Source organism: Salmo salar, chromosome 03 (genome assembly GCF_965601325.2).
Source record: "Salmo salar chromosome 03, fSalSal1, whole genome shotgun sequence".
Lineage (NCBI taxonomy): Eukaryota > Metazoa > Chordata > Actinopteri > Salmoniformes > Salmonidae > Salmo > Salmo salar.
Window position 1 is genome coordinate 104,556,833 of NC_138293.1, and position 22,621 is coordinate 104,579,453.

At 52.4% G+C, this 22,621-nt stretch overlaps 1 protein-coding gene across 1 annotated transcript in view; it reads left to right on the forward strand.

Moving 5' to 3' along the window:
- The window catches only part of LOC106597625 (B9 protein domain 1), a 50,721-nt gene extending 35,150 nt beyond the window's left edge, over positions 1-15,571 (forward strand). The window contains exons 5-7 of the mRNA XM_082972998.1: positions 9,642-9,704; positions 9,813-9,880; positions 15,277-15,571. Coding sequence (XP_082829124.1) covers positions 9,642-9,704; positions 9,813-9,880; positions 15,277-15,440 — 295 coding nt within the window. The 3' untranslated portion in view covers positions 15,441-15,571. The remainder of the gene's footprint in view (positions 1-9,641; positions 9,705-9,812; positions 9,881-15,276) is intronic.
- Positions 15,572-22,621: the final 7,050 nt, after the last annotated feature.

A 22,621-nucleotide genomic window follows, 5' to 3' on the forward strand; every position in this document is an offset into this window, starting at 1 on the left:
GGTCAGTCAGTATCTCTCCTCCTCCTCCTCTCCTGGTCAGTCAGTATCTCTCCTCCTCCTCTCCTGGTCAGTCAGTATCTCTCCTCCTCCTCTCCTGGTCAGTCAGTATCTCTCCTCCTCCTCTCCTGGTCAGTCAGTATCTCTCCTCTCCTCTCCTGGTCAGTCAGTATCTCTCCTCCTCCTCCTCTCCTGGTCAGTCAGTATCTCTCCTCCTCCTCCTCTCCTGGTCAGTCAGTATCTCTCCTCCTCTCCTGGTCAGTCAGTATCTCTCCTCTCCTCTCCTGGTCAGTCAGTATCTCTCCTCCTCTCCTGGTCAGTCAGTATCTCTCCTCCTCCTCTCCTGGTCAGTCAGTATCTCTCCTCCTCCTCTCCTGGTCAGTCAGTATCTCTCCTCTCCTCTCCTGGTCAGTCAGTATCTCTCCTCCTCTCCTGGTCAGTCAGTATCTCTCCTCCTCTCCTGGACAGTCAGTATCTCTCCTCCTCCTCTCCTGGACAGTCAGTATCTCTCCTCCTCCTCCTCTCCTGGTCAGTCAGTATCTCTCCTCCTCTCCTGGTCAGTCAGTATCTCTCCTCCTCCTCCTCCTCCTCCTCTCCTGGTCAGTCAGTATCTCTCCTCCTCCTCTCCTGGTCAGTCAGTATCTCTCCTCCTCTCCTGGTCAGTCAGTATCTCTCCTCCTCCTCTCCTGGTCAGTCAGTATCTCTCCTCCTCTCCTGGTCAGTCAGTATCTCTCCTCCTCCTCTCCTGGTCAGTCAGTATCTCTCCTCCTCTCCTGGTCAGTCAGTATCTCTCCTCCTCCTCCTGGTCAGTCAGTATCTCTCCTCCTCTCCTGGTCAGTCAGTATCTCTCCTCCTCTCCTGGTCAGTCAGTATCTCTCCTCCTCTCCTGGTCAGTCAGTATCTCTCCTCCTCCTCTCCTGGTCAGTCAGTATCTCTCCTCCTCCTCCTCCTCTCCTGGACAGTCAGTATCTCTCCTCCTCTCCTGGTCAGTCAGTATCTCTCCTCCTCCTCCTCCTCTCCTGGTCAGTCAGTATCTCTCCTCCTCCTCTCCTGGTCAGTCAGTATCTCTCCTCCTCCTCCTCTCCTGGTCAGTCAGTATCTCTCCTCCTCTCCTGGTCAGTCAGTATCTCTCCTCCTCTCCTGGTCAGTCAGTATCTCTCCTCCTCTCCTGGTCAGTCAGTATCTCTCCTCCTCTCCTGGTCAGTCAGTATCTCTCCTCCTCCTCTCCTGGTCAGTCAGTATCTCTCCTCCTCCTCCTCCTCTCCTGGACAGTCAGTATCTCTCCTCCTCTCCTGGTCAGTCAGTATCTCTCCTCTCCTCCTCCTCTCCTGGTCAGTCAGTATCTCTCCTCCTCCTCTCCTGGTCAGTCAGTATCTCTCCTCCTCCTCCTCCTCTCCTGGTCAGTCAGTATCTCTCCTCCTCCTCTCCTGGTCAGTCAGTATCTCTCCTCCTCTCCTGGTCAGTCAGTATCTCTCCTCCTCTCCTGGTCAGTCAGTATCTCTCCTCCTCCTCCTCTCCTGGTCAGTCAGTATCTCTCCTCCTCCTCTCCTGGTCAGTCAGTATCTCTCCTCCTCCTCCTCCTCTCCTGGTCAGTCAGTATCTCTCCTCCTCCTCCTCCTCTCCTGGTCAGTCAGTATCTCTCCTCCTCCTCCTCTCCTGGTCAGTCAGTATCTCTCCTCCTCCTGGTCAGTCAGTATCTCTCCTCCTCCTCCTCTCCTGGTCAGTCAGTATCTCTCCTCCTCCTCCTCTCCTGGTCAGTCAGTATCTCTCCTCCTCCTCTCCTGGTCAGTCAGTATCTCTCCTCCTCCTCCTCCTCTCCTGGTCAGTCAGTATCTCTCCTCCTCCTCCTCCTCTCCTGGTCAGTCAGTATCTCTCCTCCTCTCCTGGTCAGTCAGTATCTCTCCTCCTCCTCCTCCTCTCCTGGTCAGTCAGTATCTCTCCTCCTCCTCTCCTGGTCAGTCAGTATCTCTCCTCCTCCTCCTCCTCTCCTGGTCAGTCAGTATCTCTCCTCCTCCTCCTCCTCTCCTGGTCAGTCAGTATCTCTCCTCCTCCTCCTCTCCTGGTCAGTCAGTATCTCTCCTCCTCTCCTGGTCAGTCAGTATCTCTCCTCCTCCTCCTGGTCAGTCAGTATCTCTCCTCCTCTCCTGGTCAGTCAGTATCTCTCCTCCTCCTCCTCCTCTCCTGGTCAGTCAGTATCTCTCCTCCTCTCCTGGTCAGTCAGTATCTCTCCTCCTCCTGGTCAGTCAGTATCTCTCCTCCTCTCCTGGTCAGTCAGTATCTCTCCTCCTCCTCCTCCTCCTCCTGGTCAGTCAGTATCTCTCCTCCTCTCCTGGTCAGTCAGTATCTCTCCTCCTCTCCTGGTCAGTCAGTATCTCTCCTCCTCCTCCTCCTCCTCCTGGTCAGTCAGTATCTCTCCTCCTCCTCCTCCTCTCCTGGTCAGTCAGTATCTCTCCTCCTCCTCTCCTGGTCAGTCAGTATCTCTCCTCCTCCTCTCCTGGTCAGTCAGTATCTCTCCTCTCCTCTCCTGGTCAGTCAGTATCTCTCCTCCTCCTCTCCTGGTCAGTCAGTATCTCTCCTCCTCCTCTCCTGGTCAGTCAGTATCTCTCCTCCTCCTCCTCTCCTGGTCAGTCAGTATCTCTCCTCCTCCTCTCTCCTGGTCAGTCAGTATCTCTCCTCCTCCTCCTCTCCTGGTCAGTCAGTATCTCTCCTCCTCCTCCTCTCCTGGACAGTCAGTATCTCTCCTCCTCCTCCTCTCCTGGTCAGTCAGTATCTCTCCTCCTCCTCCTCTCCTGGTCAGTCAGTATCTCTCCTCCTCCTCCTCTCCTGGTCAGTCAGTATCTCTCTCCTCCTCTCCTGGACAGTCAGTATCTCTCCTCCTCTCCTGGTCAGTCAGTATCTCTCCTCCTCTCCTGGACAGTCAGTATCTCTCCTCCTCCTCCTCCTCTCCTGGTCAGTCAGTATCTCTCCTCCTCCTCCTCCTCCTCCTCCTCCTCTCCTGGTCAGTCAGTATCTCTCCTCCTCTCCTGGTCAGTCAGTATCTCTCCTCCTCCTCCTGTCCGTCCTCCTCCTCCTCTCCTGGTCAGTCAGTATCTCTCCTCCTCCTCTCCTGGTCAGTCAGTATCTCTCCTCCTCCTCCTCTCCTGGTCAGTCAGTATCTCTCCTCCTCTCCTGGTCAGTCAGTATCTCTCCTCCTCCTCCTCTCCTGGTCAGTCAGTATCTCTCCTCCTCTCCTGGTCAGTCAGTATCTCTCCTCCTCTCCTGGTCAGTCAGTATCTCTCCTCCTCTCCTGGTCAGTCAGTATCTCTCCTCCTCCTCCTCCTCTCCTGGTCAGTCAGTATCTCTCCTCCTCCTCCTCCTCTCCTGGTCAGTCAGTATCTCCTCCTCCTCTCCTGGTCAGTCAGTATCTCTCCTCCTCTCCTGGTCAGTCAGTATCTCTCCTCCTCCTCCTCCTCTCCTGGTCAGTCAGTATCTCTCCTCCTCTCCTGGTCAGTCAGTATCTCTCCTCCTCCTCCTCTCCTGGTCAGTCAGTATCTCTCCTCCTCTCCTGGTCAGTCAGTATCTCTCCTCCTCCTCCTCCTCCTCCTCCTCTCCTGGTCAGTCAGTATCTCTCCTCCTCCTCTCCTGGTCAGTCAGTATCTCTCCTCCTCCTCTCCTGGTCAGTCAGTATCTCTCCTCCTCTCCTGGTCAGTCAGTATCTCTCCTCCTCCTCCTCCTCCTCTCCTGGACAGTCAGTATCTCTCCTCCTCCTCCTCCTCTCCTGGTCAGTCAGTATCTCTCCTCCTCTCCTGGTCAGTCAGTATCTCTCCTCCTCCTCCTCCTCCTCCTCCTCTCCTGGTCAGTCAGTATCTCTCCTCCTCCTCTCCTGGTCAGTCAGTATCTCTCCTCTCCTCTCCTGGTCAGTCAGTATCTCTCCTCTCCTCTCCTGGTCAGTCAGTATCTCTCCTCCTCTCCTGGTCAGTCAGTATCTCTCCTCCTCCTCTCCTGGTCAGTCAGTATCTCTCCTCTCCTCTCCTGGACAGTCAGTATCTCTCCTCCTCCTCTCCTGGTCAGTCAGTATCTCTCCTCTCCTCTCCTGGTCAGTCAGTATCTCTCCTCTCCTCTCCTGGACAGTCAGTATCTCTCCTCCTCCTCTCCTGGTCAGTCAGTATCTCTCCTCCTCCTCCTCTCCTGGTCAGTCAGTATCTCTCCTCCTCCTCCTCTCCTGGTCAGTCAGTATCTCTCCTCCTCCTCTCCTGGTCAGTCAGTATCTCTCCTCCTCCTCCTCTCCTGGTCAGTCAGTATCTCTCCTCCTCCTCCTCTCCTGGTCAGTCAGTATCTCTCCTCCTCCTCCTCTCCTGGTCAGTCAGTATCTCTCCTCCTCTCCTGGTCAGTCAGTATCTCTCCTCTCCTCTCCTGGTCAGTCAGTATCTCTCCTCCTCCTCTCCTGGTCAGTCAGTATCTCTCCTCCTCCTCTCCTGGTCAGTCAGTATCTCTCCTCTCCTCTCCTGGTCAGTCAGTATCTCTCCTCTCCTCTCCTGGTCAGTCAGTATCTCTCCTCCTCTCCTGGACAGTCAGTATCTCTCCTCCTCCTCCTCTCCTGGTCAGTCAGTATCTCTCCTCCTCCTCTCCTGGTCAGTCAGTATCTCTCCTCCTCCTCTCCTGGTCAGTCAGTATCTCTCCTCCTCCTCTCCTGGTCAGTCAGTATCTCTCCTCCTCCTCTCCTGGTCAGTCAGTATCTCTCCTCCTCCTCTCCTGGTCAGTCAGTATCTCTCCTCCTCCTCTCCTGGTCAGTCAGTATCTCTCCTCCTCCTCTCCTGGTCAGTCAGTATCTCTCCTCCTCTCCTGGTCAGTCAGTATCTCTCCTCCTCTCCTGGTCAGTCAGTATCTCTCCTCCTCCTCTCCTGGTCAGTCAGTATCTCTCCTCCTCTCCTGGTCAGTCAGTATCTCTCCTCCTCTCCTGGTCAGTCAGTATCTCTCCTCCTCCTCTCCTGGTCAGTCAGTATCTCTCCTCCTCCTCCTCCTCTCCTGGACAGTCAGTATCTCTCCTCCTCTCCTGGTCAGTCAGTATCTCTCCTCCTCCTCCTCCTCTCCTGGTCAGTCAGTATCTCTCCTCCTCCTCTCCTGGTCAGTCAGTATCTCTCCTCCTCCTCCTCCTCTCCTGGTCAGTCAGTATCTCTCCTCTCCTCTCCTGGTCAGTCAGTATCTCTCCTCCTCTCCTGGTCAGTCAGTATCTCTCCTCCTCTCCTGGTCAGTCAGTATCTCTCCTCCTCTCCTGGTCAGTCAGTATCTCTCCTCCTCCTCTCCTGGTCAGTCAGTATCTCTCCTCCTCCTCCTCCTCTCCTGGACAGTCAGTATCTCTCCTCCTCCTCTCCTGGTCAGTCAGTATCTCTCCTCCTCCTCCTCCTCTCCTGGTCAGTCAGTATCTCTCCTCCTCCTCTCCTGGTCAGTCAGTATCTCTCCTCCTCCTCCTCCTCTCCTGGTCAGTCAGTATCTCTCCTCCTCCTCCTCCTCTCCTGGTCAGTCAGTATCTCCTCCTCCTCTCCTGGTCAGTCAGTATCTCTCCTCCTCTCCTGGTCAGTCAGTATCTCTCCTCCTCCTCCTCTCCTGGTCAGTCAGTATCTCTCCTCCTCCTCTCCTGGTCAGTCAGTATCTCTCCTCCTCCTCCTCCTCTCCTGGTCAGTCAGTATCTCTCCTCCTCCTCCTCCTCTCCTGGTCAGTCAGTATCTCTCCTCCTCCTCCTCTCCTGGTCAGTCAGTATCTCTCCTCCTCTCCTGGTCAGTCAGTATCTCTCCTCCTCCTCTCCTGGTCAGTCAGTATCTCTCCTCCTCCTCCTCCTCTCCTGGTCAGTCAGTATCTCTCCTCCTCCTCTCCTGGTCAGTCAGTATCTCTCCTCCTCTCCTGGTCAGTCAGTATCTCTCCTCCTCCTCTCCTGGTCAGTCAGTATCTCTCCTCCTCCTCTCCTGGTCAGTCAGTATCTCTCCTCCTCCTCTCCTGGTCAGTCAGTATCTCTCCTCCTCTCCTGGTCAGTCAGTATCTCTCCTCCTCCTCTCCTGGACAGTCAGTATCTCTCCTCCTCCTGGACAGTCAGTATCTCTCCTCCCTCTCCTGGTCAGTCAGTATCTCTCCTCCTCCTCTCCTGGACAGTCAGTATCTCTCCTCTCTCCTGGTCAGTCAGTATCTCTCCTCCTCCTCTCCTGGTCAGTCAGTATCTCTCCTCCTCCTCCTCTCCTGGTCAGTCAGTATCTCTCCTCCTCTCCTGGTCAGTCAGTATCTCTCCTCCTCCTCTCCTGGTCAGTCAGTATCTCTCCTCCTCTCCTGGTCAGTCAGTATCTCTCCTCCTCCTCTCCTGGTCAGTCAGTATCTCTCCTCTCCTCTCCTGGTCAGTCAGTATCTCTCCTCTCCTCTCCTGGTCAGTCAGTATCTCTCCTCCTCTCCTGGACAGTCAGTATCTCTCCTCCTCCTCTCCTGGTCAGTCAGTATCTCCTCCTCCTCTCCTGGACAGTCAGTATCTCTCCTCCTCCTCTCCTGGTCAGTCAGTATCTCTCCTCTCCTCTCCTGGTCAGTCAGTATCTCTCCTCCTCTCCTGGTCAGTCAGTATCTCTCCTCCTCCTCCTCCTCCTCCTCCTCTCCTGGACAGTCAGTATCTCTCCTCCTCCTCTCCTGGTCAGTCAGTATCTCTCCTCCTCCTCCTCCTCTCCTGGTCAGTCAGTATCTCTCCTCCTCCTCTCCTGGTCAGTCAGTATCTCTCCTCCTCTCCTGGTCAGTCAGTATCTCTCCTCCTCCTCTCCTGGTCAGTCAGTATCTCTCCTCCTCCTCTCCTGGTCAGTCAGTATCTCTCCTCCCTCTCCTGGTCAGTCAGTATCTCTCCTCCTCCTCTCCTGGTCAGTCAGTATCTCTCCTCTCCTGGACAGTCAGTATCTCTCCTCCTCTCCTGGTCAGTCAGTATCTCTCCTCCTCCTCTCCTGGACAGTCAGTATCTCTCCTCTCCTGGTCAGTCAGTATCTCTCCTCCTCCTCTCCTGGTCAGTCAGTATCTCTCCTCCTCCTCTCCTGGTCAGTCAGTATCTCTCCTCCTCTCCTGGTCAGTCAGTATCTCTCCTCTCCTCTCCTGGTCAGTCAGTATCTCTCCTCCTCTCCTGGTCAGTCAGTATCTCTCCTCCTCCTCTCCTGGTCAGTCAGTATCTCTCCTCTCCTCTCCTGGTCAGTCAGTATCTCTCCTCCTCCTCTCCTGGTCAGTCAGTATCTCTCCTCCTCTCCTGGACAGTCAGTATCTCTCCTCCTCCTCTCCTGGTCAGTCAGTATCTCTCCTCCTCTCCTGGACAGTCAGTATCTCTCCTCCTCCTCTCCTGGTCAGTCAGTATCTCTCCTCCTCCTCTCCTGGACAGTCAGTATCTCTCCTCCTCCTCTCCTGGTCAGTCAGTATCTCTCCTCCTCCTCCTCCTCTCCTGGTCAGTCAGTATCTCTCCTCCTCCTCCTCTCCTGGTCAGTCAGTATCTCTCCTCCTCTCCTGGTCAGTCAGTATCTCTCCTCTCCTCTCCTGGTCAGTCAGTATCTCTCCTCCTCTCCTGGTCAGTCAGTATCTCTCCTCCTCCTCTCCTGGTCAGTCAGTATCTCTCCTCCTCTCCTGGTCAGTCAGTATCTCTCCTCCTCCTCTCCTGGTCAGTCAGTATCTCTCCTCCTCTCCTGGTCAGTCAGTATCTCTCCTCCTCCTCTCCTGGTCAGTCAGTATCTCTCCTCCTCCTCCTCTCCTGGTCAGTCAGTATCTCTCCTCCTCCTCTCCTGGTCAGTCAGTATCTCTCCTCCTCCTCTCCTGGTCAGTCAGTATCTCTCCTCCTCCTCTCCTGGTCAGTCAGTATCTCTCCTCCTCTCCTGGTCAGTCAGTATCTCTCCTCTCTCCTGGTCAGTCAGTATCTCTCCTCCTCTCCTGGTCAGTCAGTATCTCTCCTCTCTCCTGGTCAGTCAGTATCTCTCCTCCTCCTCCTCTCCTGGTCAGTCAGTATCTCTCCTCCTCTCCTGGTCAGTCAGTATCTCTCCTCCTCCTCTCCTGGTCAGTCAGTATCTCTCCTCCTCTCCAGGTCAGTCAGTATCTCTCCTCCTCCTCTCCTGGTCAGTCAGTATCTCTCCTCCTCTCCTGGTCAGTCAGTATCTCTCCTCCTCTCCTGGTCAGTCAGTATCTCTCCTCCTCTCCTGGTCAGTCAGTATCTCTCCTCCTCCTCTCCTGGTCAGTCAGTATCTCTCCTCCTCTCCTGGTCAGTCAGTATCTCTCCTCCTCTCCTGGTCAGTCAGTATCTCTCCTCCTCCTCCTCCTCCTCCTCCTCTCCGGTCAGTCAGTATCTCTCCTCCTCCTCCTCTCCTGGTCAGTCAGTATCTCTCCTCCTCTCCTGGTCAGTCAGTATCTCTCCTCCTCTCCTGGTCAGTCAGTATCTCTCCTCTCTCCGCCTCCTCCTCCTCCTCTCCTGGTCAGTCAGTATCTCTCCTCCTCTCCTGGTCAGTCAGTATCTCTCCTCTCTCCTGGTCAGTCAGTATCTCTCCTCCTCCTCTCCTGGTCAGTCAGTATCTCTCCTCCTCTCCTGGTCAGTCAGTATCTCTCCTCCTCTCCTGGTCAGTCAGTATCTCTCCTCCTCTCCTGGTCAGTCAGTATCTCTCCTCCTCCTCCTCTCCTGGTCAGTCAGTATCTCTCCTCCTCTCCTGGTCAGTCAGTATCTCTCCTCCTCCTCTCCTGGTCAGTCAGTATCTCTCCTCCTCTCCTGGTCAGTCAGTATCTCTCCTCCTCTCCTGGTCAGTCAGTATCTCTCCTCCTCCTCCTCCTCCTCCTCCTCTCCTGGTCAGTCAGTATCTCTCCTCCTCTCCTGGTCAGTCAGTATCTCTCCTCTCCTGGTCAGTCAGTATCTCTCCTCTCCTCTCCTGGTCAGTCAGTATCTCTCCTCCTCTCCTGGTCAGTCAGTATCTCTCCTCCTCTCCTGGTCAGTCAGTATCTCTCCTCCTCCTCCTCTCCTGGTCAGTCAGTATCTCTCCTCCTCTCCTGGTCAGTCAGTATCTCTCCTCCTCCTCCTCTCCTGGTCAGTCAGTATCTCTCCTCCTCCTCTCTCCTGGTCAGTCAGTATCTCTCCTCCTCCTCCTCTCCTGGTCAGTCAGTATCTCTCCTCCTCCTCCTCTCCTGGTCAGTCAGTATCTCTCCTCCTCTCCTGGTCAGTCAGTATCTCTCCTCTCCTGGTCAGTCAGTATCTCTCCTCCTCTCCTGGTCAGTCAGTATCTCTCCTCCTCCTCCTCCTCTCCTGGTCAGTCAGTATCTCTCCTCCTCCTCTCCTGGTCAGTCAGTATCTCTCCTCCTCTCCTGGTCAGTCAGTATCTCTCCTCCTCTCCTGGTCAGTCAGTATCTCTCCTCCTCTCCTGGTCAGTCAGTATCTCTCCTCCTCTCCTGGTCAGTCAGTATCTCTCTCCTCTCCTGGTCAGTCAGTATCTCTCCTCCTCTCCTGGTCAGTCAGTATCTCTCCTCCTCTCCTGGTCAGTCAGTATCTCTCCTCCTCTCCTGGTCAGTCAGTATCTCTCCTCCTCCTCCTCCTCTCCTGGTCAGTCAGTATCTCTCCTCCTCCTCCTCCTCTCCTGGTCAGTCAGTATCTCTCCTCCTCTCCTGGTCAGTCAGTATCTCTCCTCTCTTGTTTTCAGACACACCAGAACCATCCCAATGTTTGTTCCTGAATCCACATCAAGACTCCAGAACTTCACAAGGTAGTGGGGTGTGTGTGTGTGTGTGTGTGTGTGTGTGTGTGTATCTTACTGTGTGTTACTGTGTGCTAAATGCTGGGGGGCTAAGTGTGTGTGTGTGTTTCTCTACAGTTGGCTGCTGGGTCGGCGTCCAGAGTTCACTGATCCGAAAGTAGTGGCCCAGGGAGAGGGCAGAGAAGGTAGGCCTAAAGTAGTGGCCCAGGGAGAAGGTAGGCCTAAAGTAGTGGCCCAGGGAGAAGGTAGGCCTAAAGTAGTGGCCCAGAGGACAGAGAAGGTAGGTCTAAAGTAGTGGCCCAGGGAGAGGGCAGAGAAGGTAGGCCTAAAGTAGTGGCCCAGGGAGAGGGCAGAGAAGGTAGGCCTAAAGTAGTGGCCCAGGGAGAAGGTAGGCCTAAAGTAGTGGCCCAGGGAGAAGGTAGGCCTAAAGTAGTGGCCCAGGGAGAGGGCAGAGAAGGTAGATCTAAAGTAGTGGCCCAGAGGGCAGAGAAGGTAGGCCTAAAGTAGTGGCCCAGAGGACAGAGAAGGTAGGTCTAAAGTAGTGGCCCAGGGAGAGGGCAGAGAAGGTAGGTCTAAAGTAGTGGTCCAGGGAGAGGACAGAGAAGGTAGGTCTAAAGTAGTGGCCCAGGGAGAGGGCAGAGAAGGTAGGCCTAAAGTAGTGGCCCAGGGAGAGGGCAGAGAAGGTAGGCCTAAAGTAGTGGCCCAGGGAGAAGGTAGATCTAAAGTAGTGGCCCAGGGAGAAGGTAGGCCTAAAGTAGTGGCCCAGAGGGCAGAGAAGGTAGGCCTAAAGTAGTGGCCCAGGGAGAAGGTAGGCCTAAAGTAGTGGCCCAGAGGGCAGAGAAGGTAGGCCTAAAGTAGTGGCCCAGGGAGAAGGTAGGCCTAAAGTAGTGGCCCAGGGAGAGGGCAGAGAAGGTAGGCCTAAAGTAGTGGCCCAGGGAGAGGGCAGAGAAGGTAGGCCTAAAGTAGTGGCCCAGGGAGAAGGTAGGCCTAAAGTAGTGGCCCAGAGGGCAGAGAAGGTAGGCCTAAAGTAGTGGCCCAGAGGGCAGAGAAGGTAGGTCTAAAGTAGTGGCCCAGGGAGAAGGTAGGTCTAAAGTAGTGGCCCAGAGGGCAGAGAAGGTAGGTCTAAAGTAGTGGCCCAGGGAGAAGGTAGGCCTAAAGTAGTGGCCCAGAGGGCAGAGAAGGTAGGCCTAAAGTAGTGGCCCAGGGAGAAGGTAGGCCTAAAGTAGTGGCCCAGGGAGAGGGCAGAGAAGGTAGGCCTAAAGTAGTGGCCCAGGGAGAGGGCAGAGAAGGTAGGCCTAAAGTAGTGGCCCAGGGAGAAGGTAGATCTAAAGTAGTGGCCCAGGGAGAGGGCAGAGAAGGTAGGCCTAAAGTAGTGGCCCAGGGAGAGGGCAGAGAAGGTAGGCCTAAAGTAGTGGCCCAGGGAGAAGGTAGATCTAAAGTAGTGGCCCAGGGAGAAGGTAGGCCTAAAGTAGTGGCCCAGAGGGCAGAGAAGGTAGGCCTAAAGTAGTGGCCCAGAGGGCAGAGAAGGTAGGTCTAAAGTAGTGGCCCAGGGAGAAGGTAGGTCTAAAGTAGTGGCCCAGGGAGAAGGTAGGTCTAAAGTAGTGGCCCAGGGAGAAGGTAGGTCTAAAGTAGTGGCCCAGGGAGAGGGCAGAGAAGGTAGGCCTAAAGTAGTGGCCCAGGGAGAAGGTAGGCCTAAAGTAGTGGCCCAGAGGGCAGAGAAGGTAGGCCTAAAGTAGTGGCCCAGGGAGAAGGTAGGCCTAAAGTAGTGGCCCAGGGAGAAGGTAGGCCTAAAGTAGTGGCCCAGGGAGAAGGTAGGCCTAAAGTAGTGGCCCAGAGGGCAGAGAAGGTAGGCCTAAAGTAGTGGCCCAGGGAGAAGGTAGGCCTAAAGTAGTGGCCCAGAGGACAGAGAAGGTAGGCCTAAAGTAGTGGCCCAGGGAGAAGGTAGGCCTAAAGTAGTGGCCCAGGGAGAAGGTAGGCCTAAAGTAGTGGCCCAGGGGGCAGAGAAGGTAGGCCTAAAGTAGTGGCCCAGAGGGCAGAGAAGGTAGGCCTAAAGTAGTGGCCCAGGGAGAGGGCAGAGAAGGTAGGCCTAAAGTAGTGGTCCAGGGAGAAGACAGAGAAGGTAGGCCTAAAGTGGTGGCCCAGGGAGAAGACAGAGAAGGTAGATCTAAAGTAGTGGCCCAGGGAGAAGGTAGGCCTAAAGTGGTGGCCCAGGGAGAAGACAGAGAAGGTAGATCTAAAGTAGTGGCCCAGGGAGAAGGTAGGCCTAAAGTAGTGGCCCAGAGGACAGAGAAGGTAGGCCTAAAGTAGTGGCCCAGGGAGAGGACAGAGAAGGTAGGCCTAAAGTAGTGGCCCAGAGGGCAGAGAAGGTAGGGCTAAAGTAGTGGCCCAGGGAGAGGACAGAGAAGGTAGGTCTAAAGTAGTGGCCCAGGGGGCAGAGAAGGTAGGCCTAAAGTAGTGGCCCAGAGGACAGAGAAGGTAGGTCTAAAGTAGTGGCCCAGGGAGAGGGCAGAGAAGGTAGGTCTAAAGTAGTGGCCCAGAGGACAGAGAAGGTAGGCCTAAAGTAGTGGCCCAGAGGGCAGAGAAGGTAGGTCTAAAGTAGTGGCCCAGGGAGAGGGCAGAGAAGGTAGGTCTAATGTAGTGGCCCAGAGGGCAGAGAAGGTAGGCCTAAAGTAGTGGCCCAGAGGAGAGAGAAGGTAGGCCTAAAGTAGTGGCCCAGAGGAGAGAGAAGGTAGGCCTAAAGTAGTGGCCCAGAGGGCAGAGAAGGTAGGTCTAAAGTAGTGGCCCAGAGGACAGAGAAGGTAGGCCTAAAGTAGTGGCCCAGAGGAGAGGACAGAGAAGGTAGGCCTAAAGTAGTGGCCCAGGGAGAGGACAGAGAAGGTAGGCCTAAAGTAGTGGCCCAGAGGGCAGAGAAGGTAGGCCTAAAGTAGTGGCCCAGAGGGCAGAGAAGGTAGGTCTAAAGTAGTGGCCCAGGGAGAAGGTAGGCCTAAAGTAGTGGCCCAGAGGAGAGAGAAGGTAGGCCTAAAGTAGTGGCCCAGAGGGCAGAGAAGGTGGGCCTAAAGTAGTGGCCCAGAGGAGAGAGAAGGTAGGCCTAAAGTAGTGGCCCAGAGGGCAGAGAAGGTAGGCCTAAAGTAGTGGCCCAGAGGGTAGAGAAGGTAGGTCTAAAGTAGTGGCCCAGAGGGCAGAGAAGGTAGGTCTAAAGTAGTGGTCCAGGGAGAGGACAGAGAAGGTAGGCCTAAAGTAGTGGCCCAGAGGGCAGAGAAGGTAGGGCTAAAGTTGTGGCCCAGAGGGAAGAGAAGGTAGGCCTAAAGTAGTGGCCCAGGGGGCAGAGAAGGTAGGCCTAAAGTAGTGGCCCAGGGAGAGGACAGAGAAGGTAGGCCTAAAGTAGTGGCCCAGAGGGCAGAGAAGGTAGGCCTAAAGTAGTGGCCCAGAGGGAAGAGAAGGTAGGTCTAAAGTAGTGGTCCAGGGAGAGGACAGAGAAGGTAGGTCTAAAGTAGTGGCCCAGGGGACTATAATGTATCCTGGTGTCTCTCTCTCTCTCTCTCTCTACCATCTTTAAATGTATCCTGGTGTCTCTCTCTCTCTACCATCTTTAAATGTATCCTGGTGTCTCTCTCTCTACCATCTTTAAATGTATCCTGGTGTCTCTCTCTCTCTCTACCATCTTTAAATGTATCCTGGTGTCTCTCTCTCTCTACCATCTTTAAATGTATCCTGGTGTCTCTCTCTCTCTCTACCATCTTTAAATGTATCCTGGTGTCTCTCTCTCTCTCCCATCTTTAAATGTATCCTGGTGTCTCTCTCTCTCTCTACCATCTTTAAATGTATCCTGGTGTCTCTCTCTCTCTCTCTCTCTACCATCTTTAAATGTATCCTGGTGTCTCTCTCTCTCTCTCTCTCTCTCTACCATCTTTAAATGTATCCTGGTGTCTCTCTCTCTCTCTCTCTACCATCTTTAAATATATCCTGGTGTCTCTCTACCATCTTTAAATGTATCCTGGTGTCTCTCTCTCTCTCTACCATCTTTAAATGTATCCTGGTGTCTCTCTCTCTCTCTCTACCATCTTTAAATGTATCCTGGTGTCTCTCTCTCTCTCTCTACCATCTTTAAATGTATCCTGGTGTCTCTCTCTCTCTCTACCATCTTTAAATGTATCCTGGTGTCTCTCTCTCTCTCTCTCTCTACCATCTTTAAATGTATCCTGGTGTCTCTCTCTCTCTCTCTCTACCATCTTTAAATGTATCCTGGTGTCTCTCTCTCTCTACCATCTTTAAATGTATCCTGGTGTCTTTCTCTCTCTCTACCATCTTTAAATGCATCCTGGTGTCTCTCTCTCTCTACCATCTTTAAATGTATCCTGGTGTCTCTCTCTCTCTACCATCTTTAAATGTATCCTGGTGTCTTTCTCTCTCTCTACCATCTTTAAATGCATCCTGGTGTCTCTCTCTCTCTTTACCATCTTTAAATGTATCCTGGTGTCTCTCTCTCTCTCTCTCTACCATCTTTAAATGTATCCTGGTGTCTCTCTCTCTCTCTCTTTACCATCTTTAAATGTATCCTGGTGTCTCTCTCTCTCTCTCTCTACCATCTTTAAAGGCATCCTGGTGTCTCTCTCTCTCTCTACCATCTTTAAATGCATCCTGGTGTCTCTCTCTCTCTTTACCATCTTTAAATGTATCCTGGTGTCTCTCTCTCTCTCTCTTTACCATCTTTAAATGTATCCTGGTGTCTCTCTCTCTCTCTCTACCATCTTTAAATGTATCCTGGTGTCTCTCTCTCTCTACCATCTTTAAATGTATCCTGGTGTCTCTCTCTCTCTACCATCTTTAAATGTATCCTGGTGTCTCTCTCTCTCTCTACCATCTTTAAATGTATCCTGGTGTCTCTCTCTCTCTCTCTCTCTCTCTCTACCATCTTTAAATGTATCCTGGTGTCTCTCTCTCTCTCTCTCTACCATCTTTAAATGTATCCTGGTGTCTCTCTCTCTCTACCATCTTTAAATGTATCCTGGTGTCTCTCTCTCTCTACCATCTTTAAATGTATCCTGGTGTCTCTCTCTCTCTACCATCTTTAAATGTATCCTGGTGTCTCTCTCTCTCTCTCTACCATCTTTAAATGTATCCTGGTGTCTCTCTCTCTCTACCATCTTTAAATGTATCCTGGTGTCTCTCTCTCTCTCTACCATCTTTAAATGTATCCTGGTGTCTCTCTCTCTCTCTCTACCATCTTTAAATGTATCCTGGTGTCTCTCTCTCTCTCTCTACCATCTTTAAATGTATCCTGGTGTCTCTCTCTCTCTCTCTACCATCTTTAAATGTATCCTGGTGTCTCTCTCTCTCTCTACCATCTTTAAATGTATCCTGGTGTCTCTCTCTCTCTCTCTACCATCTTTAAATGTATCCTGGTGTCTCTCTCTCTCTCTCTCTCTCTACCATCTTTAAATGTATCCTGGTCTCTCTCTCTCTCTACCATCTTTAAATGTATCCTGGTGTCTCTCTCTCTCTCTCTACCATCTTTAAATGTATCCTGGTGTCTCTCTACCATCTTTAAATGTATCCTGGTGTCTCTCTCCGTCTGTCTCAGTGACCAGGGTTCGTTCCCAGGGTTTTGTCTCCCTGTCCTTCCACATCGTGACTAAAGACATGAAGAGACTGGGTTACGACACCACACCTTCCGAGACCGCACACACTCCGTCACACACTGCTGTCGCAGGCATCGGACCCGGAGACCAGCCCTACAGCACGTGATGGAAACACACACACACAGGGACCAAGGACTACACCACCTCCTCCCTCCCTCCCTCCTGTGTGGCCCTCCCTCCCTCCCTCCTGTGTGGTCCTCCCTCCTCCCTCCCTCCTCCCTCCCTCCTGTGTGGCCCTCCCTCCCTCCCTCCTGTGTGGCCCTCCCTCCCTCCCTCCTGTGTGGCCCTCCCTCCCTCCCTCCCTCCTGTGTGGTCCTCCCTCCTCCCTCCCTGACCCCTGTGTGGTCCTCCCTCCTCCCTCCCTCCCTCCTGTGTGGCCCTCCCTCCCTCCCTCCTGTGTGGTCCTCCCTCCCTCCCTCCCTCCCTCCTTCCTGTGTGGTCCTCCCTCCCTCCCTCCCTCCCTCCCTCCTTCCTGTGTGGTCCTCCCTCCTCCCTCCCTCCTGTGTGGCCCTCCCTCCCTCCCTCCCTCCCCCCTGTGTGGTCCTCCCTCCTCCCTCCCTCCTGTGTGGTCCTCCCTCCCTCCCTCCCTCCCTCCTGTGTGGTCCTCCCTCCCTCCCTCCCTCCCTCCTGTGTGGTCCTCCCTCCTCCCTCCCTGACCCCTGTGTGGTCCTCCCTCCTCCCTCCCTCCCTCCCTCCCTCCTGTGTGGTCCTCCCTCCCTCCCTCCCCCCTGTGTGGTCCTCCCTCCTCCCTCCTGTGTGGTCCTCCCTCCCTCCTCCCTCCCTGACCCCTGTGAGTGGCCCTCCCTCCCTCCTCCCTCCCTCCCTCCTGTGTGGTCCTCCCTCCCTCCCTCCCTGACCCCTGTGCTGAGAGTGGAAGAGGGGGTGTCATTCACACTGATGTAGGACCTGCTGATCCCCTCTGTAATAATCTATCTGGCCTGGGGACATTCATTCAGACCAGGATTCTCTCTGTTGAGCAGCGAGCTGGACAGCTGTTGATGCAGTTGTTAAAATATACATTTCCCCCGTCGACCGATAACAGCCTTTACATGACTGCAAACATTGCTTTTTGTTGTTGTCTACAAGCCGTAATTGGATTGAATCCCCCAGCCTCCCCGTTAGTAACCACCCGTAATTGGATTGAATCCCCCAGCCTCCCCGTTAGTAACCACCCGTAATTGGATTGAATCCCCCAGCCTCCCCGTTAGTAACCACCCGTAATTGGATTTAATCCCCCAGCCTCCCCGTTAGTAACCACCTGTAATTGGATTGAATCCCCCAGCCTCCCCGTTAGTAACCACCTGTAATTGGATTGAATCCCCCAGCCTCCCCGTTAGTAACCACCTGTAATTGGATTGAATCCCCCAGCCTCCCCGTTAGTAACCACCTGTAATTGGATTGAATCCCCCAGCCTCCCCGTTAGTAACCACCTGTAATTGGATTGAATCCCCCAGCCTCCCCGTTAGTAACCACCTGTAATTGGATTGAATCCCCCAGCCTCCCCGTTAGTAACCACCTGTAATTGGATTGAATCCCCCAGCCTCCCCGTTAGTAACCACCCGTAATTGGATTGAATCCCCCAGCCTCCCCGTTAGTAACCACCTGTAATTTGATTGAATCCCCCAGCCTCCCCGTTAGTAACCACCTGTAATTGGATTGAATCCCCCAGCCTCCCCGTTAGTAACCACCTGTAATTGGATTGAATCCCCCAGCCTCCCCGTTAGTAACCACCTGTAATTGGATTGAATCCCCCAGCCTCCCCGTTAGTAACCACCTGTAATTGGATTGAATCCCCCAGCCTCCCCGTTAGTAACCAGGATGTTGGTAAGTCAATGTGTTCGGCGTCTCGCTCAGGGAAGGTCTAGTTACTGTAGATCCAATCAGATGGGGGTTTTCAGCTGACGTTTTGACAGCGGAGGAGCGGCGTTAATAAGAGCCGTCCAGAGGGGCTCCTGGGGTTTATCCGATGGCTGCACGGAGCGGCGTTAAGATAAATCCTGGTCTCGCTTAGTTTGGATAGTCATTCTCTGTTTTAAATGTTTGTTTAACCTTTAACCAGGCAAGTCAGTTAAGAACAAATTCTTATTATTTACAATGACGGTCTACCGGGGAACAGTGGGTTAACTGCCTTGTTCAGGGGGCAGAACGACAGATTTGTACCTTGTCAGCTCGGGGATTCGATCTTGCAACCTTTCGGTTACTAGTCCAACGCGCTAAACTAACCACTAGGCTACGCTGCCGTCCCTGTTGATAAGCAACTAGTTAAGGTCAGCAGAAGGATTTACATGTAGCCTTGTAAAACACCTCGATTAGGCTGTTAGGAAAACCTCTGATTTTCAAATCTGAGCGTCTTTATTTTCTAGATATCCTACACTTTCTCCTTCCGAGCGTCTTTATTTTCTAGATATCCTACACTTCCTCCTTCTGAGCGTCTTTATTTTCTAGATATCCTACACTTTCTCCTTCCGAGAGTCTTTATTTTCTAGATATCCTACACTTTCTCCTTCCGAGAGTCTTTATTTTCTAGATATCCTACACTTCCTCCTTCCGAGAGTCTTTATTTTCTAGATATCCTACACTTCCTCCTTCCGAGAGTCTTTATTTTCTAGATATCCTACACTTCCTCCTTCCGAGCGTCTTTATTTTCTAGATATCCTACACTTCCTCCTTCTGAGCGTCTTTATTTTCTAGGTATCCTACACTTTCTCCTTTGAGAGTTTTAACGCCAGTAGGACGGGGTTAAAACGCTTGATCTGATGTTGTAATTTTGACTGATAATAAAAAACGTACTGTGTTTTATAACAAGGTGTCGTCTGCGTTGTGTCTCTCTACTACCTGTGTTTCCGTCTCACTGTATTACAGTAGAAGGTCACGGGGGTCACGGACCGTAGCCCAAATGTTTCGCAACGGGTAAACCGTTTAACTCTTAGCAACTAAAACGGAAGCAAACAACCTGGACCTGAATTTGTCCAATAGAAACTCTGTTTCTTCTTTTCCGTCGCAAAACGTTTAAGAGACGAATGAATAAACCCATGGTTATACTGTGTTTCCAGCTGCACATCAGTAACACACACACACAGAAACAGGCCACACACACACACGAGAGAGACAGGCCACACACACACGAGAGAGACAGAGAAACAGGGAGACGTCAGCGCTTAAAGAGATCCATTTTATTGGTCCGTAGGAGGTCCAGGTGTAGCTGGCGCCCCGCGGGTTTTAGACTGGTGTAAATATGCCCCTCCCTCCCCACACTGATCCTATAAAACCCAGGAAGGAATGACAGAATAAACAGACCACAATATATAATATAATGTTACAATAATACAAATGATATAAATTATATTGTGAAACAGGTTAGCATTACCATCCGCACACAAGCAGCTCCCAAGATATATTAAGGTGTAAATAAAGATGAGAGTGAGAACATTGGAATAATACAGAAATCTGAACATGGGACGCTTTCAGACACGAAGGAGTGTCATAATGTTGTCTGTGAAGTCCAGTAACCACACTGTTGTCTGTGAAGCCCAGTAACCACACTGTTGTCTGTGAAGCCCAGTAACCAGACTGTTGTCTATGAAGCCCAGTAACCAGACTGTTGTCTGTGAAGTCCAGTAACCTCAGAAAGGGTCCTGTCTGTCTCAGCTGTAATACCAGTCTACAGGGTAACAGTCTGGTGGTCCAGTCTACATGGTAACAGTCTGGTGGTCCAGTCTACATGGTAACAGTCTGCTGGTCCAGTCTACAGGGTAACAGTCTGCTGGTCCAGTCTACAGGGTAGGAGGGGAACAGTCTACATGGTAGGAGGGTAACAGTCTGGTGGTCCAGTCTACAGGGTAACAGTCTGCTGGTCCAGTCTACAGGGTAACAGTCTGCTGGTCCAGTCTACAGGGTAACAGTCTGGTGGTCCAGTCTACAGGGTAACAGTCTGGTGGTCCAGTCTACAGGGTAACAGTCTGCTGGTCCAGTCTACAGGGTAACAGTCTGCTGGTCCAGTCTACAGGGTAACAGTCTGCTGGTCCAGTCTACAGGGTAACAGTCTGCTGGTCCAGTCTACAGGGTAACAGTCTGCTGGTCCAGTCTACAGGGTAACAGTCTGCTGGTCCAGTCTACAGGGTAACAGTCTGGTGGTCCAGTCTACAGGGTAACAGTCTGGTGGTCCAGTCTACAGGGTAACAGTCTGGTGGTCCAGTCTACAGGGTAACAGTCTGCTGGTCCAGTCTACAGGGTAACAGTCTGGTGGTCCAGTCTACAGGGTAACAGTCTGCTGGTCCAGTCTACATGGTTTAGCTTATAAAACGGTCCAGAAACACAGAAAGGCGTTAAAATGAATTTCCATTTAACAGTCAATAAGACAAGTCGTAAACAACAACAGTTTGTCTGTCAGGTGTCCTGCCGTCCCTGTTGGTTAGTAAAGTGTCCCAACGGTGGCCTGTCTAGGACAGGTCAGTTACAGACAGACAGACAGGTTGTGTAGTCTAGGACAGGTCAGTTACAGACAGACAGGTTGTGTAGTCTAGGACAGGTCCGTTACAGACAGACAGACAGGTTGTGTAGTCTAGGACAGGTCAGTTCCAGACAGACAGACAGGTTGTGTAGTCTAGGACAGGTCCGTTACAGACAGGTTGTGTAGTCTAGGACAGGTCCATTACAGACAGACAGACAGGTTGTGTAGTCTAGGACAGGTCAGTTACAGACAGACAGGTTGTGTAGTCTAGGACAGGTCAGTTCCAGACAGACAGACAGGTTGTGTAGTCTAGGACAGGTCCGTTACAGACAGACAGACAGACAGGTTGTGTAGTCTAGGACAGGTCCGTTACAGACAGACAGACAGACAGACAGGTTGTGTAGTCTAGGACAGGTCAGTCACAGACAGACAGACAGACAGACAGGTTGTGTAGTCTAGGACAGGTCAGTCACAGACAGACAGACAGACAGGTTGTGTAGTCTAGGACAGGTCAGTCACAGACAGACAGACAGACAGACAGGTTGTGTAGTCTAGGACAGGTCCGTTACAGACAGACAGACAGACAGACAGGTTGTGTAGTCTAGGACAGGTCAGTCACAGACAGACAGACAGACAGACAGGTTGTGTAGTCTAGGACAGGTCAGTTCCAGACAGACAGACAGGTTGTGTAGTCTAGGACAGGTCAGTCACAGACAGACAGACAGGTTGTGTAGTCTAGGACAGGTCCGTTACAGACAGACAGACAGGTTGTGTAGTCTAGGACAGGTCAGTCACAGACAGACAGACAGACAGACAGGTTGTGTAGTCTAGGACAGGTCAGTCACAGACAGACAGACAGGTTGTGTAGTCTAGGACAGGTCCGTTACAGACAGACAGGTTGTGTAGTCTAGGACAGGTCCGTTCCAGACAGACAGACAGACAGGTTGTGTAGTCTAGGACAGGTCCGTTCCAGACAGACAGACAGACAGGTTGTGTAGTCTAGGACAGGTCCGTTACAGACAGGTTGTGTAGTCTAGGACAGGTCCGTTCCAGACAGACAGTCTAGGACAGGTCAACGACAGACAGGCTGTGTAGTGACAGACAGCTGATATGAACAGTGATTAGAGTGTAGTAATAACAATAGAAAAGATGATTACGACAGTGACATTAAAGACCAACATTTATCCCCCGTTAACCACAGTCCTGGAATCAGATGTTAACTCCTGTCTCTACATAGTGGAGGTTAGGACCCCCTGTTAACCACAGTCCTGGAATCAGATGTTAACTCCTGTCTCTACATAGTGGAGGTTAGGGACCCCCTGTTAACCACAGTCCTGGAATCAGATGTTAACTCCTGTCTCTACATAGTGGAGGTTAGGGACCCCCTGTTAACCACAGTCCTGGAATCAGATGTTAACTCCTGTCTACATAGTGGAGGTTAGACCCCCGTTAACCACAGTCCTGGAATCAGATGTTAACTCCTGTCTCTACATAGTGGAGGTTAGGGACCCCCTGTTAACCACAGTCCTGGAATCAGATGTTAACTCCTGTCTACATAGTGGAGGTTAGACCCCCGTTAACCACAGTCCTGGAATCAGATGTTAACTCCTGTCTCTACATAGTGGAGGTTAGGACCCCCGTTAACCACAGTCCTGGAATCAGATGTTAACTCCTGTCTCTACATAGTGGAGGTTAGGGACCCCCTGTTAACCACAGTCCTGGAATCAGATGTTAACTCCTGTCTACATAGTGGAGGTTAGACCCCCGTTAACCACAGTCCTGGAATCAGATGTTAACTCCTGTCTCTACATAGTGGAGGTTAGGACCCCCGTTAACCACAGTCCTGGAATCAGATGTTAACTCCTGTCTACATAGTGGAGGTTAGACCCCCGTTAACCACAGTCCTGGAATCAGATGTTAACTCCTGTCTCTACATAGTGGAGGTTAGACCCCCGTTAACCACAGTCCTGGAATCAGATGTTAACTCCTGTCTCTACATAGTGGAGGTTAGGGACCCCCCGTTAACCACAGTCCTGGAATCAGATGTTAACTCCTGTCTCTACATAGTGGAGGTTAGACCCCCGTTAACCACAGTCCTGGAATCAGATGTTAACTCCTGTCTCTACATAGTGGAGGTTAGGGACCCCCCGTTAACCACAGTCCTGGAATCAGATGTTAACTCCTGTCTCTACATAGTGGAGGTTAGGGACCCCCCGTTAACCACAGTCCTGGAATCAGATGTTAACTCCTGTCTACATAGTGGAGGTTAGACCCCCGTTAACCACAGTCCTGGAATCAGATGTTAACTAGGTTAAGGGATCTGATGCTAGATAGACAGAAAGGTTCAACCTCCTCGTTATTCCGTCGACCCCCAGACAGGGGGGGGGGGGGGGCCCTGATGAACTCCAGACAGGGGGGGGGGCCCTAATGAACTCCAGCCGGGGGGGGGGGGGGCCCTAATGAACTCCAGACAGGGGGGGGGGGGCCCTGATGAACTCCAGCCGGGGGGGGGGCCCTGATGAACTCCAGCCGGGGGGGGGGGGGGGGCCCTAATGAACTCCAGACAGGGGGGGGGGGGCCCTAATGAACTCCAGACAGGGGGGGGGCCCTAATGAACTCCAGACAGGGGGGGGGGGCCCTAATGAACTCCAGACAGTTGTACAATAACAGATGTCAACAGAAACCAAATCCCTTGTGTCTTTCACTCCCAAATAAACACCGTCTCTCCCTCTTTCTGAGAAAGTTGATCCACTCCGGTCACCAGTTCATATATACACGCTGACCTCAGGGGTTAAAGTTCATGTACATATTGACCTCAGGGGTTAAAGTTCATATAC